This window comes from Balaenoptera ricei, chromosome 9 (genome assembly GCF_028023285.1).
Source record: "Balaenoptera ricei isolate mBalRic1 chromosome 9, mBalRic1.hap2, whole genome shotgun sequence".
Classification (NCBI taxonomy): Eukaryota; Metazoa; Chordata; class Mammalia; order Artiodactyla; family Balaenopteridae; genus Balaenoptera; species Balaenoptera ricei.
In genome coordinates, this window is record NC_082647.1 from 101,566,958 (window position 1) to 101,585,385 (window position 18,428).

Sequence of the window (18,428 nt, forward strand, 5' to 3'; positions counted from 1 at the left end):
GTGGTCACGTGGGCCCCTGGTACCTCTGTTTCAGGAGCTCTGGAGGATAACAGCTTATTTCCCTGAGATGCCTCCTAAGATCTCCTCCCCCTAAATTTTGTTAAGTCAAACAGTTCCATGTATACACTCCAAATCTGGCGACACAATAACAAACAGGCACTCCGTTTATTTACATGTTTCCTTCTAAAGTTTATGTAAATTCAGTTATTTTCCATCTAGAGCAGAGGTTGGCAGACTGTGTGGGCCAAATCAAGTTTGTTTTTGCACAGCCCATGGACTAACGGTGAATCTTACATTTTTAAAGATTGTTAAAGAAAAATAAAGAACATGTGACAGGGAATGTATGTGGCCTGAAAAGGCTAAAATATTTACTTTTTGACATTTTATGAAAAAAGTTTGCTCACCCCTGGTCCAGAGTCTTATTCTATTATATTAGTTTGTATGTGTGAGAATATATCTATGTCAACATGGCAATTAAAAAATTATTGAATAGTTATTAGGCACTTGGATATGTTTGAGAATTACTGTAATGAATTTTTCTGGATGACCTAGTACAATTTTTGTGATGACTTTTCAAAAGATATGTAGTCACAATTGAAATTTTGTAAAGAATTTTAAGATTAAGGTTTACGATGGCTTGTTGCAGTGATCTGGGAATCAGAGTTGGGGTTTTGTTTCTGACAGTTACTGATTTACTGGGTTATAGTTTAGCAGTTTTTTTTTTTTTTAAATAGTTCATTAAATACATTTAAAACTCTTTGGAAAGAAAGCATCTGGAAAGTGTGAAAGCAATTCAGAATCATGTTTACATGTATTAAGTGCCTATATGTACATGTTGTAATGAGGAATATTACATAATAAGGATGGAGTAGTAAAGACATTGTATTTAGTTTTATTTTAAAGGGGTTAAAAGATATTTTTCATATATTTTATGTACTTATATTCTAATTTTTTTACCTAAACTTCTGAGAATATATTTAGATGCACCATGTAGCCTAGATATTTCTTACATTTTATGTAAGCAGAATCCACTTAATACCATGGTAGTAACTGAAAATTTTAATAGCCATTGTTTTACTGGCAGTCATACCTCAAGTAGTTGACCAGAGCCTTCATGTTTATCTAAGAATACTTTGTAATTCTACTTTTCCTGTGATTTTTCTGAGCTTTTACAAGGCGAGGATCAATTGTGTTTCCTGAAATCAGAATTCTATCATGTGGGGGTTTGTTGAAAGCTGGGAAGTCCCTTAAGAAGTCTGACTCATCTTCACCTCTTCTTTCAGCTTGCAGCTGTTTGTGATGTATTTGTGGAAAACTATGTCCCTGGCAAATTGTCTGCAATGGGGCTGGGCTATGAAGATATAGACGTGATAGCGCCTCACATAGTCTACTGTTCCATCACAGGTATTTCAGCACCACACCCTCGTCAGTGGCGAGGTTTTCCAGTTTCTGTGTCTCTTTCTGTATATAAGAAACCTCTCGCTAGTGTTGGTTTTCTTGACGTGGTTCTGCTCTCCCTGCCTGCCAAGCCATTTTAGGTTGTTGAAAATTAATCACTAAAAAACATTAACCTAAATGAACATTTTTCATATTTCTTCTGTGAATTGTCTGCCTGTAGTTTTGCCAATTTTTCTATTGATATTTCACAAATACTGACAAGGTACTATTATTAACTTATATGTAGAATTACAGGTGAAATATTAATTGGCTTTAAGATAACATAGGATCTCAACATATCGCTTCAATATATTCAAAAGTGCTAAAGCCAACTGAAGGAAAAGAGTGCTATAAAGTCTTTTAGATTGTTCAGCCCTTGATGGTGAACTCTGTGTGTGTGTTTGTGTGTGTATAAGTATGTCTTTAGGCTAAAGGGAAAAAAGTCATTGTATTAGTTATCTTTACATAGTTTATAAGCACTTAACTATTAATTAGGGATACAATATTAAAAAGTTATTCTTAAAATAGAAAGTTACATTAATAGCTTTTGTCAGAATTATAAGATTTTCAGATTTTATTAATTCATCCACCAAATATTTACTGCAGGCCTATGATCTGCCAGGCAGTATTCTAAGGTTCTGAGATACAGCAATGAATAACACATATCTATGCTCTCCAGCAGATTTACATTCTAGGTTAAGGAGATAGATAGTAAATAAGTAAACACATTCTTTTGTGTTTTGTTTTTTGTAATTGAGTGCAGTAGTGATAAGGTCAAAAGAGTGAAATTAAACAGGGCAAGGGGAATGAGGTGAGGAGGGTCTATTTTATACTGGGAGGTGAGACAAGGCTTCATTGATAAAGGGGACATTTAAGCCGAGACCTGAATGAAGTAAAGGAGTGAATCGTATCATTATTGGCAATGAGGGTTTCGGGCAAGGGAAACAGCAAGTGCAAAGGACCTGGGGCAAGACTGTGTTGGGCCTGTTTGAGGACCAGCAGGGATGGCTGAAACAGAGTGAGGGGGAATGTAGTAGGAAGAAAATCAGGGAGATAATGGTTAGTAAGATGATGGTTAGTAAGGGCTTGTGGGTTGCTCTTAAGGAATTAGGCTTTTACTTCGAGTAAGATTGTAAGCTAATGGAGAGTTTTAAGCAGAGGAATGATGCGACCTGACATATTTTTAAAAGGATCACTCTAGCTACTGTGTTAAGAATAGACTGTTGAGGACAAGGGTAGTGGGAGAACAATTACGAAGCTATTGAAATAGTCCAGGCTAGAGATGATGGGGGCTTGAATTAGGGTAGCAGTGGTCGAGGTAGTTAAAGAGTGATAGAATTCTAAATGTTTTTGAGAAAAGCGGGTAAAGTTTGCAGATGGATGAGATGTGAGTATCAGAGAAAGACTAGAGTTAAGGATGACTCTAGGGTCTGGACCTGAGCAATTAGAGGAATTGCTGTTTACAGAGTCAAGGAGGACTGTGGAAAGAAGCTTTGGGAGGGAGAACATCACGTTGGACTTGGAATGTCAAGTCCAAGTCTAGCTTGAAATGTAGAGTAAGGGCTTGGATCTAAGAGTCAGGAGATGTAAAATTTTATAGTTATGAGCAAATACATGGTATTTGAAGCCTGTATTTGATCTTTTACAGAGTGAGTGTAGATAGAAAAAGGAGAGTCTGAGTGGCTGAGCCAGAAAAAGGAGAGTCTGAGTGGCTGAGCCTGATGCACTCCCACGAGTAGATGTTTAGGAGATGATGATGACGCAGTGAAGGAAGTCGTGAAGGAATCGTCAACAAGGTGGGAGGAGAGCCCAGAGGCGAAGTGAGGAAAGGGTTTATTTTCATAGACAGTTTAAGCAGAAAAGCATAAAGCATAAAGCACGTTGGACCTGAATTACTCGCATCTCCTAAATGCACCACACTCGCTCTCACGGCAGAGCCTTTACACACGATGTTCCCATTGCTTGGAACACTAATCCCCTGCCACACCCGGTGACTCTGTCTTTGTCCTTTAGATCTCACCTTGGATGTCATTGCTTCTGTGCAGACTTTTTCTCTCGATCCCTGAAGATTGGGTTGGCTGTTGTCTATCATATTTTACTCTTTACTTGTCTGTCTCCCCCGTTATCCTGCAGGCTCTTGTTCAGCACACAGTATAGAGCACATGGTAGGGAGTTTCTTACCTCAATGAATGAATAATCAGAACTTGGTACAGAGTTTTTAATAGCTGCCATTTTTTTTTTTTTTTTGCATTCTACTTTTCAGAAATAAGTGTAAGTGGTAAACGTTATGTTTACATTTTCCAAAGAAACTTTCAGAGGATAGCCTGGGGTTAGGGCATAGTTGGCCTCATCTGTTATTTCTTATGTAGTTCGTCCATAGCATTAACGTAATGATCATTGCTTTAAGGTACCAAAAGAGTCTATACCATGAAGTAAATATTCACTTATTGTCATTAGGTCCCTATGCCTTAGGTTTTTTCCTAAGGCAGTAAGGGAACTAGTACATTTAAAAAATATTTTAAAAGAGAACCAAACAAAAACTTTACTCCTTATATTTCGGTAAATTTGTCTCAAAATAGGTATCTGAATATCTTGTTTTACTATAAAAGCCACAAAAATGTTATCTTAAAAATGTTTGTTATTCGTAAAATTATAAGAACCAAAATACTCCTATTTCTGTGTGTTAAGGTTAATTGAGATATTATAATACTTTGACTGTGACACATTACTTTAGTATAAATAGTGCTTTTCATGGTGTAATTGTCTGTGTGGTGGTATTTTCATATAAAATAAGCTGTAATTGCAATATTTGGACAATTGTTATTATTTTAGATTTAGATCAAAGAGCCCAGCGATCATTAACTTCTCTACTGAGCAGCACGAGAGATAGGTTCTGTACATAGTAGATCTTTGCCACTAGACCTGACTTTTTCAGATGTACTATTATATAGATCTGTAATCACACTTTTGTTTTTGTGTCTGTGTATCGAATACTTATATGTGTGTGAGAGAGGGAGAGATTTTTCCTTAAAATCTCACAATCTAATGGAAATGTTGAGGTCTAAAATATTAAAATAGGTGAACTCTTCTGAATTACCCTATAACCATAAAAATTCTACATAACTAACAAATGCAAAATCTTACATGACAGTAAGTATTTATTTTGCATTGTCGTAAATGTGGATTGGCTGGGATTCAACTAATCTAGACTCGTTAGGTTTGGCTCCAAGTTGCAGGTCTGCTCTGCACGTGTCTTACACTCCTTGGACCAGTGGCTACCAAGTACGTGTTCTCCTCATAGTGAAAGGCAAGAGCACAAGAGAACAAACTTAATCTCACAAGCACGTTTAAAGCCTCTCTCTGCTCACATCACATCTGCTAGTATTCATTTGGTCAAGGCAAGTCATATGGCCAAGCCTAATACCAAGAGGTGGTTAAATATAATACTCTAGTGGCAGGAACTACAAAGTCGCATGGAAAAGGGCATGGGATCCGGGAAGGGTGAAGATTGGGAATAATAATGTATTTCATCACATCACCCAGCTAAATGAAATGCTAATCCACTTGGGAAGCCTCACACTTTCCCAAAGTTTCACATCTGTATCTAACTACAGTTAGAATCAAAAGTTCTTCTGGGCCTTGTCTTGTGACTGGAGAATCTCATAAGTTTTCTTCCAGTTCTCAGATCCTGTACTAACATTTTAGTGTGGCAAAGTCCCTTAGAGATAGATTAATGTAATCCAGTAGTTCTCAGCTAAGGGGAAAATGGGAGTATCATATGCTTTTCGGTAATAGGGATGGGGCATGAAGGGGTGATGGGGAGAGGCATGTGTAGTCTGAAAAAGCAGCCCTCTTTATTCTGTACTCCTGTGTATCCCCACCTCCTGACAATGGTTAGAAAAACATTCACACAGCTCTCTCTCCTTTATTTCCTGATAAGGAAACAGACCCAGAACAGCTAAGGGACCTAAGGTCACACAGCTATTTAACGGCAAATGGGTTTAAAACTCAGGCTTCTTGACTTGGCATTAAGTGCTTCTACACTTTCTCTGTTTAGACATGTATCATTGTTAAGTGATGACATGGACTTTGTGATTACAAGACACTGAACAGGTCTCCTTGAGAATATATATTTTTGTTATTCTCTTTCATTTGTTGTGGATCATATTGGCAGCGGTGGGAGTCATGAGCAGAGTTGCTCATCAGGGAGTCTAAATTTCAGCGGATTCTTTTGGAAGCAGCCGTCATTTGTGAGTCATGAGTTTGTGTGTATATAAAGCAAGGGCCATCTCTCTTTTTTTAGAAGTTTGATATTCTTGGTAATCAATGTTTGTTTGTTTTTTTTTAAATGAGACTGATTAGATCAGTCTAAAGTTGCACATGTTATTATGGGGATCCTAGACTTTCCTGATGTTTCCCAGTGGTATTGATGTCTTGTCAGTGCTTTCCAAGCCCAAATAGTCTGTTCTCACTCACATGTTGGCCTTACTGCTGATGAGAGTAACCTTGGAGTGGTTGGGAGTTTACTCTAATGCATTCTGACCGTTGTGTGGCTGAGATTGCCTCAGTCTGTGAAACCTGGTCTACAGGACAAAAATGCTGCACTGATCACAAGGGAGGAAGGACCTGATTATTTCTATTAGCACGGTCGTCTTGTCATTTCAGAAGAAGCTGAGTATGAACATTAGGGGGCAGTGTTTAGAAAGCTATCAATAGAATTCACTACGAATTCCTTTTTGAGAAAATTGTAGTGTTTCCTGTGTACCACTGGGTGGAGAGAATCTCTGAAAGGACATATCTATATTTTTTCAAAGTATTTTTTTTTCAAAGTGACCATTCTCTACCTTTCTATACTTTTAGAAGTACAATGATATTTTCCTTAGCAATTTAATTTAGACTTTTATCTTCTTTCCTTCGTGTCTTCTGTGCATGTTATTAATTATACACACTTAGCAATAAGAATGCTCTCTACCACATTTTAAAGAATTTACTTTTTTTCTTCATGTTAACTTCATTACTCTTTCTTTCTAAAAGGATAAACATTACATTATGTTATTGACTAAACTAATTTTGTGGTAAGAACATTGTGTTTACCCTTTAAATAAAATTTCTCGTCTTTTTTTTAAGGAAAGTAGTTTGCAAAGCAGTTTTTTAATTTTTGAGAACAAGTTACAAAAGATGATATACAGAGTGATATTATTCATACAGAGTTAAAATTATATAAAATATATATTTTTTGGTAGTTTTCTCGTATGTGATTAAAATATAAAAATATTCATGGTGATGAAAAATACTAAACTCAAGAGAATGATTACCCCTGGGGAGTGGGGAGGGAGGGAAGGGGGACAGGGATACACACAGGACTTCAGCTGTATTTGCCAAATAGCCAACTGGCAGATGCATGAGTATTTGTTATGTTATTCTGTATACCCTTATTTATTTATTTATTTTTGGCTGTGTTGGGTCTTCGTTGCTGCGTGTGGGCTTTCTCTAGTTGTGGTGAGCGGGGGCTACTCTTCGTTGCGGTGCGCGGGCTTCTCATTGCGGTGGCTTCTCTTGTTGTGGAGTGTGGGCTCAGTAGTTGTGGCACGCGGGCTCAGTAGTTGTGGCTCGCAGGCTCTAGAGCGCAGGCTCAGTAGTTGTGGCGCATGGGCTTAGTTGCTCTGAGGCATGTGGGATCTTCCTGGACCAGGGCTCGAACCCGTGTCCCCTGCATCCACCAGGGAAGCCCCATTCTGAATACCCTTTTATGCTTGAAATAACAGCAGCAAATGATTCAGAAATGCCCAAATAATCCCTTCCTTTCTCATTCCTTTCTTTTGTCTGCCCCTCACCCCAACCACTCCAGTACATGTTTCTTGAGCTTCTGTAGATTCCTGGCTGTGTTGAGTGTACAGAGTGAACAATGCAGCCATGGTCCCTGCCTTTAAGGAGCTTACAGCCTAGTGTGAGAGACACTTCGTAAACAGGTTAAGAAGAGGGTATGGCATGTACTAACAAATTGCGCTGTCATGAAAGAATCAAACAGGGTACTGCGGTGGAGATTAGTAGAGCAGGGGATGCATAAGTAAATGGGATGGTCAAGGAAGTCCTTTCTGGGGAGGTAACATTTAATAGACTTAAAGTATGAGAAGGAGCCAGCCATGCAAAGAGCAAGGGGAGGAGCGATTCAGGCAGAGAGAACACCACGTGCAGAGGTAGGAAAGCTCTAGCTATCTTTAAAGACCTAAGAGAAAGCCAGTGTTTCTAGAATACCAATAACTGGGAACAGCATGCTTGAGAAGACACTGCATAGAGGTGTGCAAGTGCCATGGTGTGCTGGAAGGGGTTTGAGCAGTAGAGGGATATGATTCAAATTACATCAAAAATGATCTTTGAAAGAGGTGGGAATCAAATACTGATTGTCTGATTGAAGAATTTCATTATAAACATTGGTCTTGAAATAAGGTTCATGTTTGAGAGAGTAGCTATTTAAGATAAAATTTCTTTAGATTACTAAATGCTCCCATGGTGTTTCAGAGTCAATAACAGAGAATGATGAGCCCAGATGGATATGGCAAATCATCTAGCAAACTGCATCCAACACTATATCATGGCAACGATAATACAAAACAAAACACTGCTGCACTTGGATTCTTATGGAGTGAGTTAGTCTGTGTATATGTATATTTTCATCATTTTCTACATATTCACCACATAACCATGTCTTTTAAAAAAGAATAATTAGAAGTCTGCCTGCACTCTAAACCCATAAAAATTTTGAAGGGGAGAAAAGAAAGAAAGGGAGGGAAGGAGGGAGAGAGGACAAAAGAAAGGAAGGAGGGAAGAAGGAAGGAAGGAAAGAAGGGAGAGAGGGAGTGAGGAAGGAAGGGAGGGAGGAAGGAAGGAAGAAAGAGAAAGAATCAGAACTAAGTCAAATGGAATAACAATGGGCAAGTTTTTTTAACCTCTAAAAATAATAGTTCAGTTTAGTTCATTAAGCATCATTTCTAGATTGAATAAACAATCAGTTACAGATACGACGTTGAAAGAGGTCCTCACAGTCAAAATAACTGGAAACTACTGGTCTAAATTATAGATGTCTCTGTTGTCTCCCCTTCTAACAGAACATTTTTTTCACCAGAATTTTAGAGTGTTGTGGTCATCTGTCCAACTTTATAGTCAGTGATCCCTAGCAAAAGTGTGGTTTAACATATTTACCATTTTGTACCAAACTCATTGTTTAAACAAACAATGACACCGTCTCTGCAGGGGAAGAGAGACTTAGCACATAAATACAAGATTTCAAAGCACAGCCCATAAAACTAGGGACTGAGATTATATTTTGTCTGTAGACATGGACAGACTCCAGAAAGTGACTTTATGCCTTCATTCTATCCCCCAAGGGCATAATCTTTTTATCTTTAAATACTTATTTTTACCCTTACATGTATAGCAGATGTGTTATACAAGTTGGGCTCAGTGGAGCGTAAGCAGAAACTATTCTTTCCCACGCTACCTCTGCAAACCTGCACTCCTGACTCCTTTTCCTTGCTCATTGGTGAAATCCCAGGAAAATCCTGCAGACTTTTTTCCCCGATTATTTTATTTCAAGTATTACAAATTCCAGTCCAATCTAAAATCAAAACTTCAGACTCTTGTACAATTTATGACTTTTCCCTTTCTCCAGCTTGGGCCTGACTTCTTGGAAACCTGAAGAGTGTGTGTGTGTGTGTGTGTGTGTGTGTGTGTGTGTTGGAAGAGGATAGTCAGTTTCTTCATTCCTCCATGATCCATCTCTTCCCTGTTGCTTGCTTCTCTTTGTGATTCCTTCAGAGTCAGACCCTCTTAGGGGAGAGAGTGAGTTAATGGGTATAAAAGAGCTTGTGCTTGATGGGGGTAGTTGGGCCCTGCATTGCGGCCTCCTGTGTGCCTGAAGCTCAGTTGGTGGCAAACTGTCCTACGGGGATTCGGACTGTAGTTCTCCCTCTTTAGTCCTCGGCTTTGTGCGGTCTTATGTATACAGAGGCCACCTGTTCAGGTCAAGGTCACTTTGTCCTATAGGCAGCCCTCATGGATAGAATTCCTTTTTAAATTTTTGTAATTTTTTAATTGAAGTATAGTTGATTTACAGTGTTGTGTTAGTGTAAGGTGTACAGCAGAGTGATTCAGTTATATGTGTGTATATATATATATTCTTTTTCAGATTCTTTTCTGTTATAGGAACATTCCATTATTAGTACAAGATATTGAGTAGAGTTCCCTGTGCTATACAGTAGGTCCTTGTTGATTATCCATTTTATATATAGTAGTGTGTGTGTGTTAATAGGATTCCTTTTAAAAATGAACTAGTTCTGCTCTCCTGATGGTCCACTTAGCCCATGGGGAAAAGTCCTCCTTGCTCTTCCTCACCATTGGGAGTGAAGTTTACTGCCAAATCTTTTAGTTCTGCTGCCTTTCCCTGCTGTAACCGTAGCCTCTTGCTTTTGGTACTTCTTTAGGCACATGTCCAGTCCTTATGTACTTTCATATTCCTGAACTGTAGGCCCATATCTCAGATGCTTTTTTTGAAGTGTCCCTCATGTGGCTTGAAGTAAAGAGGAAGCAGCTTGCCCCTACCCTATGGCAGGGTGAAATGCACAGCATGCCGACAACTCTGTCTTTTATTTTTTTAAATTTATTTTACTGAAGTAGAGTTGTTTTACAATGTTGGGTCAATTTCTCCCGAGCAGCAAAGTGATTCAGTTATACATATGTATGCATTCTTTTTCAAATTCTTTTCTGTTACGGTTTATCACAAGACATTGAATATAGTTCCCTGTGCTATTACAGTAGGACCTTGTTGTTTATCCATTCTCTATATAATATTTTACATCTGCTAGTCCCAAACTCCCAATCCTTTCCTCCTCCACCCCCCTCCCCCTTGACAACCACAAGTCTGTTCTCTATGTCTGTGAGTCTGTTTCTGTTTCGTAGGAAAGTTCATCTGTGTCATATTTTTTAAATTAAAAAAAAATTTTTTTTTCTTTTTTCTTTTTTTTTCTTTTTTAGTATCTTTATTGGAGTATAATTGGTTTACAATGTTGTGTTAGTTTCTGCTGTATAACTCCTTTTTTTTTTAACATCTTTATTGGAGTACAATTGCTTTACAATAGTATGTTAGTTTCTGCTTTATAACAAGGTGTATCAGTTATACCTATACATATGTCCCCATATCGCTTCCCTCTTGCGTCTCCCACCCTCCCACCTTCCCTATCCCACCCCTCTAGGTGGTCACAAAGCACTGAGCTGATCTCCCTGTGCTATGCGGCTGCTTCCCACTAGCCATCTATTTTATGTTTGGTAGTGTATATATGTCCATGCCACTCTCTCACCCTGTCACATCTTACCCCTCCCCCCCCCCCCCATATCCTCAAGTCCATTCTCTAGTAGGTCTATATCTTTATTCCTGTCTTGCCCCTACGTTCTTCATGACCTTTTTTTTTTTTTTTTTTAGATTCCATATATATGTGTTAGCATATGGTATTTGTTTTTCTCTTTCTGACTGACTTCACTCTGTATGACAGACTATAGGTCCATCCACCTCACTACAAATAACTCAGTTTCGTTTCTTTTTTTGGCTGAGTAATATTCCATTGTAGATATGTGCCACATCTTCTTTATCCATTCATCTGTTGATGGACACTTAGGTTGCTTCCATGTCCTGGCTATTGTAAATAGAGCTGCAATGAACATTTTGGTACATGACTCTTTTTGAATTATGGTTTTCTCAGGGTATATGCCCAGTAGTGGGATTGCTGGGTCATATGGTAGTTCTATTTTTAGTTTTTTAAGGAACCTCCATACTGTTCTCCATAGTGGCTGTGTCAATTTACATTCCCACCAACAGTGCAAGAGTGTTCCCTTTTCTCCACACCCTCTCCAGCATTTATTGTTTGTAGATTTTTTGATGATGGCCATTCTGACCGGTGTGAGATGATATCTCATTTTAGTTTTGATTTGCATTTCTCTAATGATTAATGATGTTGAGCATTCTTTCATGTGTTTGTTGGCATAAACCCACGCACATATGGTCACATTATCTTTGATAAAGGAGGCAAGAATATACAGTGGAGAAAGGACAGCCTCTTCAATAAGTGGTGCTGGGAAAACTGGACAGCTACATGTAAAAGAATGAAATTAGAACACTCCCTAACACCATACACAAAAATAAACTCAAAATGGATTAAAGACCTAAATGTAAGGCCAGACACTATCAAACTCTTAGAGGAAAACATAGGCAGAACACTCTATGACATAAATCACAGCAAGATCCTTTTTGTGTCATATTTTAGATTCTGCATGCAAGTGATATCATACAGTATTTGTCTTTCTCTTTCTGATTTACTTCATTTAGTATGATAATCTCTTGGTCCATCCATGTAGCTCCCAGTGGCATTATTTTATTCTTTTTTATGGCTGAGTAGTATTCCAGTGTATATATGTACCACATCTTCTTTATCCATTCATCTGGATAAAGGTTGTTTCCATGTCTTGGCTCTTGTGAATAGTGCTGCTGTGAACATAGGGGTGTATGTAACTTTTTGAATTATAGTTTTGTCCACATATATGCCCAGGAGTGGGATTGCTGGATCATATGGCATCTCTATTGTTAGTTTTTTGAGGAACCTCCATACTGTTTTCCATAGTGGCTGCACCAATTTGCATTCCCACTAACAGTGTAGGAGGGTTCCCTTTTCTTCACACCCTTTCCAGCATTTGTTACTTGTAGACTTTTAATAATGGCCATTCTGACCGGTGTGACCTGGTACCTCATTGTAGTTTTTATTTGCATTTCTCTAATAATAGTGATGTTGAGCATCTTTTCATGTGCCTGCTGGCCATCTGTATGGCTAACAACTCTTTGTAAGGAAATTCATGCTAAAGGTCTCATTTATTTTTCCACCTTTTCTCACATACCCTGAAATGGATGATAAGCTAAGAGCAGCAAAACTGGTTTCATAGTCTTTTAGCATGACCTGCGTTGGTGTTCTGGCACTTACGGCATTCTTTTTGGGTTTGAAGCCTCAACTGAAACTGAGGCAAGAGAGTCCTGTTTGAACATTCTTTAACTCAAAGTTTGTTGGAGAAATATGTTTTTCAGGTAGTAAAGAATAACATTAAGTAGAGCAAACCTGAGGTATCTGTGTTCGAAATTTTTAAGTATGAAAAGATAATATTTAGTAAACTAAAAGTGTTTTGACTAATTCTGTATACATTTTAAATTATTTAGACACAAATGAAAAGGTCAGTCATTTCCATATACATGATTTTTAAAGAAATATCTTTTCCCAATAGCAAATCCCACTTTAAAGCTGATACTGAATTGTTACTGGGTATAAGGAACATTATGATAATTTTCCTTGGGAATTTTTTATGAAACTGTGGGATTAAGAAAATCTATTGGACTGGAACATGGATAAAATGATTCCCCATTATGCTGAAAGAGACAAAATTGCTGTTCTTAAAAGAACTCTGCTGGGTGTAATTAGGGATATGCAGTGAGCACCATCTCATAACACAGTTTTATACATAAATATGTGTTTGAGCTTCTCCAGTTCTCAGACACTTTCATTTCTCTCGTACTATTGATCGATAAAAGAGAAACCCATGACTTGAAAAGGAACTTGAGTTGTTTTCTCAATGCTTTAAAATTCTAAAAGCAAAGAGAGAACCTGAGCCTAGAAATATGGTATAAATCTAGAATCATTTGATTTCACCTTTGGTCTCTGATTTCTAATATATGGATATATTGGTTCCCAGTTCAAAGAACCACTTGGGGCCAACAAAAGGGAAAAAGATGACAGTGTTAGTTAATGTCAAAGCAGTAGTTATTTCAAAACCTTCACAAATCGAATGTTTCATAGATCGTGCCAGATAAACATGCCAAGACTTAGCCACAGTCCAAAAATCCTGTCATCAGAACTAAATTGTTTCCCCTTATGGTAATAGGTCTGGGATATAAATCCACAAATTAAAGAAGCAGTGCTAGATAGGAAGAAATGTTATGCTTAAAAGGATAAAAAAAAGAATGTTAGATAAAATTTAGATAGCATTTATTTCATGAATGCTAATGAATTTTTTCCTTCTTTGGATGGCCTTCCAAGCCAGCATTAGTGCAATACTACAACTTTCAGCCCTTATTTGAACCATAGTAGCTTCACAAAGGTCAAAGTATGTTGAGTAAGTAACAGTTATACACCCTGAAAGATAAGGGATGTTGATAGAATATCAGATTGTGGAATCAGTGAATCCGTTTTGTAAAGAACATAAAATTCACAAAAATTTATCAGGTGAAAAATACCAAAGTTTAAAAAATTTGGTAAACATTTGGTTATAAGAAAGACTAGTCTAACAAACAGTCTGATTAAAAAATGGGTCAAGGATGTGAACACATTTCTCCAGAGAGAATATACACATTGCCAATAAGCACATGAAAAGATACTCAACATTACTAATTATTAGGGAAATGCAAATCAAAACCACAATGAGATACCACTTCATACCCACTGGGATAGCTACTATCAAAAAAACAAAAGTTAACAGTGTTGGTGAGGATGTGGAAAAATTGGAACCCTTGTGCACTGTTGGTAGGAATGGGAAATGGTGTAAGCCACATAGGGGGTTCTTTAAAAAATTAAACATAGAATTACCATATAATTCAGCAATTCCACTTTTGATTATATATCCAAAAGAATTGAAAGCGAGTACTTGAACAGATGTTTGCATTATGTTCCTAACAGCATTATTCAAAAATAGTCAAAAGTTGGAAGCAACCCAAGTGTCCATCAGTGGATAAATGGATAAATAAAATGTGGTATACATACAATGGGATATTATTTAGCCTTGAAAAGGAAGGGAATTCTGACACAGGCTGCAACATGGATGAACCTTGAAGACATTATGCCAAGTGAAATAAGCCAGTCACAAGAGAACAAATACTGTATTACTCCACTTCTATGAGGTACCTAGAGTAGTCAGATTCATAGAGATAGAAGATAGAATGATGATTGTTAGAGGCTTGGGGGAAAGAAAAACGGGGAGTTACTGTTTAACGGATGCAGAGTGTCAGTTGGGAAGATGAAAAAGTTTTAGAGATGAATAGTAGTGACAATGTGAGTACCACTGCACTGTACACTTAAAAATGGTTAAAATGGTAAATTTTATGTTATGTATACTTTATCATGATTAAATAATTAAAGTTAAAAAATAAAAAATTTAAAAAGTAAAAAAAGAAGGCTAGTCTAAACTACAAAGTGTACTGTGAAATTCTAATGACTATGTCACAACCACAAGAAAATGTTGTTTGTACTATGTTTTCAATAGTGGTCTACAAATACAAATATTTGATGACTAGGTATTGAATATATAAAACACTCCTTTGTTTAATAATCAATTGATTCATGTATATATGAATTAAAAGCCCTTTATTTCTTAGGATTTTGTCTTTTATTTCTTTTCAATCTGATGGGATTAGCTTATAGTTGTCATTTGCTTAATACTAAATATTGACTAAAATACCAGGTTTTTGTTGTTGTTTTGGTCAAAATCTTACTCCATATGCTAATTTTACATCTTTAGATTCTTATTGCTATTCACCCTATATTTATCATTCTGTTGTAAATAATTTAGCATTCCTAACATTGTCTAGGAAATACTCAAAGGACTGAGGAAAGGGAATTTAAATGAATTCTTTCTGAAGAGAAGAATTGCCTGTTAGGATGAATAGTTATAATAATGAGAGTTCTATGAGAATTGCTGATTTTGCTTCAAAATAAAAATATTATAATTATTTTAAAAATTTCAATCTGAGAAGTGAAATTTTACAGTCCCAAATATTTCTAGGAGGGCACATTTCTCCTACTCCAGTCAGAAACTTAAGTCATGTTTCTTGCAGCTCTCCGAGGAAAGCCACGATGGTAGTGTGGGACGTGCCCTCACCTCAGTTAGATACACCCAGAATCTTATTTGTTCAGTTACCATCTTTGTATTTTGAATCTTCTATTCTTCTTCTCCCACAGTAACTTGGCCCCTTGCCTTCCACCTACCCTCAGTTCTGTTTCTAACCTAGCATATGGAGGCAGTGACTACACTAATGTGTACATGTCCACAAAAATACCCTCATTTAGAGCTTTTACCTGTCAGTGTTTAGTTGAAGGTACACAGTATCAGTTGTGAACAACGAAGTCCTCAGTTGTTGTCTTCAGTGTTTCTATGGGTCTTTTACTTCTTTGAGTGGGATATGATATACTTCTGCCCTCTAATTCCTCCACCATTTCATATCTGATCTGTCATTTGGACTTGAACTACTTATTACTCCTGAAGGTCATAGGAATTACTGGACATAAGCTATTTGGTCCATTATTTTGACTATCTTGAGTCACAAAGTATCTAAAACAATCAAATTCTAATTAGAAAAGCATTGAACAAAGGACAATGTGGCCTAGACACTCCTCAGGTGAAGATAGTGGGGCAAAAGTGGGACAAGGCACAGGAGGAATCTCAGATTGTGAGACACAGGTGTGGAGGGGCAGTATGTTAAACTACATTTCCCTCTCATGGCCCTACCTCTCCCACCTCCGCACTCCCGACATTTCATTGGATTCCTTGCAGTTCTCAGACTCGCTTATCTAGAGCAGGGGGCTGGAAGTGCCTGTGGGCCAAATATGACCAGCTGTCTCTTTTAAAAAATAAAGTTTTATTGGAACACAGCCACGTCCATTTGTTTACATATTGTCTATGGTTGCTTTTGCATTGCAATAGCAGAGATCAGTAGTTGCCAACAGAGACCCCCAAACCCTGCAAAGTCTAAAAAACATTTTCTATCTGGCCCTTAATGGAAGAAATTTGCAGGTCCCAGATTTAGGGCATTTGGTATTCATGGCTGGAAGGCAGGATGACACAACAGAATGGACAGAAAAAAAAGTACTTTATTTGTTCCCTTTTGAGTGTAGGCCCTGAGGATACTTAGGTTAGGAAATACATTATGATGTAAAAGCCAGGAATCTGAGTCCTGTGCCCACATTCCCAAGAATGAAAATAATTCCCTACAATGAAAAGGCTTACAGAAGTAGGCAGAAATGGAATCATGAAAAACTTTACATTTGGCTTGGCTATATAAAATAATATCTAATATTTATTGAGTGTTTACTATGTATGAGACATGGTGCTAAGCATTTATTATATATTATCTCATATAAAGTAATACATAATTGGCATAATTTATATATAGGCAAATCTTGTAATCATGGTATCAATATTAATTGCTTATCAATTATAAAAAATATCATGCAGCATAATTGAAAGCTTTCAACAAGGTTTTATGAGACTTGTATTATAGTGCCATGTGACCTTGGAGACATCATTACACTGATCTGAGCCTAAATGTCCTTATCTCTAAAATGGGAATAAATTTGTCCTGCTTGCTTCATAGGCTGCTAGTGAGTCTGAGATGTAATTCATAAAAATTCTTTCAGAACTGCAAATTATTCTATAGATATTAAGGACATGAAGTCACTAAATATATTTCAGATTGTGTTATGTAAGTTTTATATTGGGTATATCCTAGTCATAAACTCTTTTTCAGGAGATTACGTAATCGAAAGCAAAGGCTTGGTGGTCAGAGGACCTGGGTTGACGTCCCAGTCCTGTCGTTGTTGGTTATATAGCTTTGGTCAAGTAATTTAATCTCTTTTAACCTGTGTTAGCTGGCTGTAAAATGGGGACAGTGATGCTGGTGCCTCCCCCTAAAATGTTACTGTAAGGATTAAATGAGAGCGCAAATGGAATCTACAGAAGTGATGCAACCTTAACGTGAAGTATTATTCTCATACCTTGAGTCTTCTAGTCTCCTCCCTCCACAGTGTTACAAGCTCTTACCTTCCACATACCCTCAGCTCCAGCATGTGTACCGTGATACTCTAAAAGGAGAGGAAACTGCTCTCAAGCAACCATTTCTCAGGGCAGAGACTGTGAACAAAATATGTTAATTCCTCATGTTCTGATGATGTTTCTCACATTCTCTGGCTCAGTGCTGCTTTCTCTGCTTACTTCATCGTATGTTGTATTAAAGTGCTGTTATTTTTGCTTTGTAATCTGAGCCAAAATTCAGCCAAGTAAGTTTTATTCAGAAATTTTACTTCTTTTGCATACTTTCTCAGGAAGCTACTGAAGGATGTTTTCCACCTAGATAAAGGAATAATAATAATAATAATATTAAGGATGACATGGGATCTAGGAAACAAAGAATTCAACAGAGGAGAGAGGGGAAGGAGAGCCCTGGTTGACCAGTTGTGCAGCAGGCCCAGAGAGCAGCTGACCCAGGTTGGACAAGAGGACACAGGGCTCCAGGAAGTTGTCTCCAATTTAAAAAAAATGGAACTAATAAATTACCTGATCTGTTTGGCCATCATATTGGAAATTCAATTCTATTGGAAAGGTAGGGGGAGGATTTAGGGATAGGCACGTAGAAAACTAAGCACACCAAATGGGGAGGAAAAGAAAGATAATGTGGCTTGGAAGTGGACAGTATTTTCATAGTCATAATAATATAAATACCGTTATCTGGGAAATGATGTAAGATAGCAAAATCCATATCTTCCATGATAGAAAGCTAATATCTAATGCCTGAAGTTGACATTCAAGAAATAGTAATATTTAAAAGTATTAAGGTAAATATACTAGAAGAAATAGCTGAAAGTATTGGAAGTGGTTGTCTTTGGGTGATAGGATTTGATGAACATAGGGAAGTGTGACTGTGGGTTTTTTTGTTATAAATCTTATAGTACCATTTAACTTAATAAACTAAGTTTATGTATTGTATGAAATAAAAATTACATTGGCGCAAACAGTAGGTTAGCAATGTGGCATTATTGACGTCTACATTAAGTGTGGCTCTCTCAAGCGCTTGTTACTGGAATCAGAGTCTATGTCGTAGTGGGATAATAATAGCGTTTATTGAACACGTTAAATGT

General features: G+C 37.3%; 1 protein-coding gene across 1 annotated transcript in view; it reads left to right on the forward strand.

The window, feature by feature from the left end:
* Positions 1-18,428, forward strand: part of SUGCT (succinyl-CoA:glutarate-CoA transferase) — a 790,246-nt gene that overhangs the window by 24,187 nt on the left and 747,631 nt on the right. The window contains 1 exon segment of the mRNA XM_059934212.1: positions 1,284-1,404. Coding sequence (XP_059790195.1) covers positions 1,284-1,404 — 121 coding nt within the window.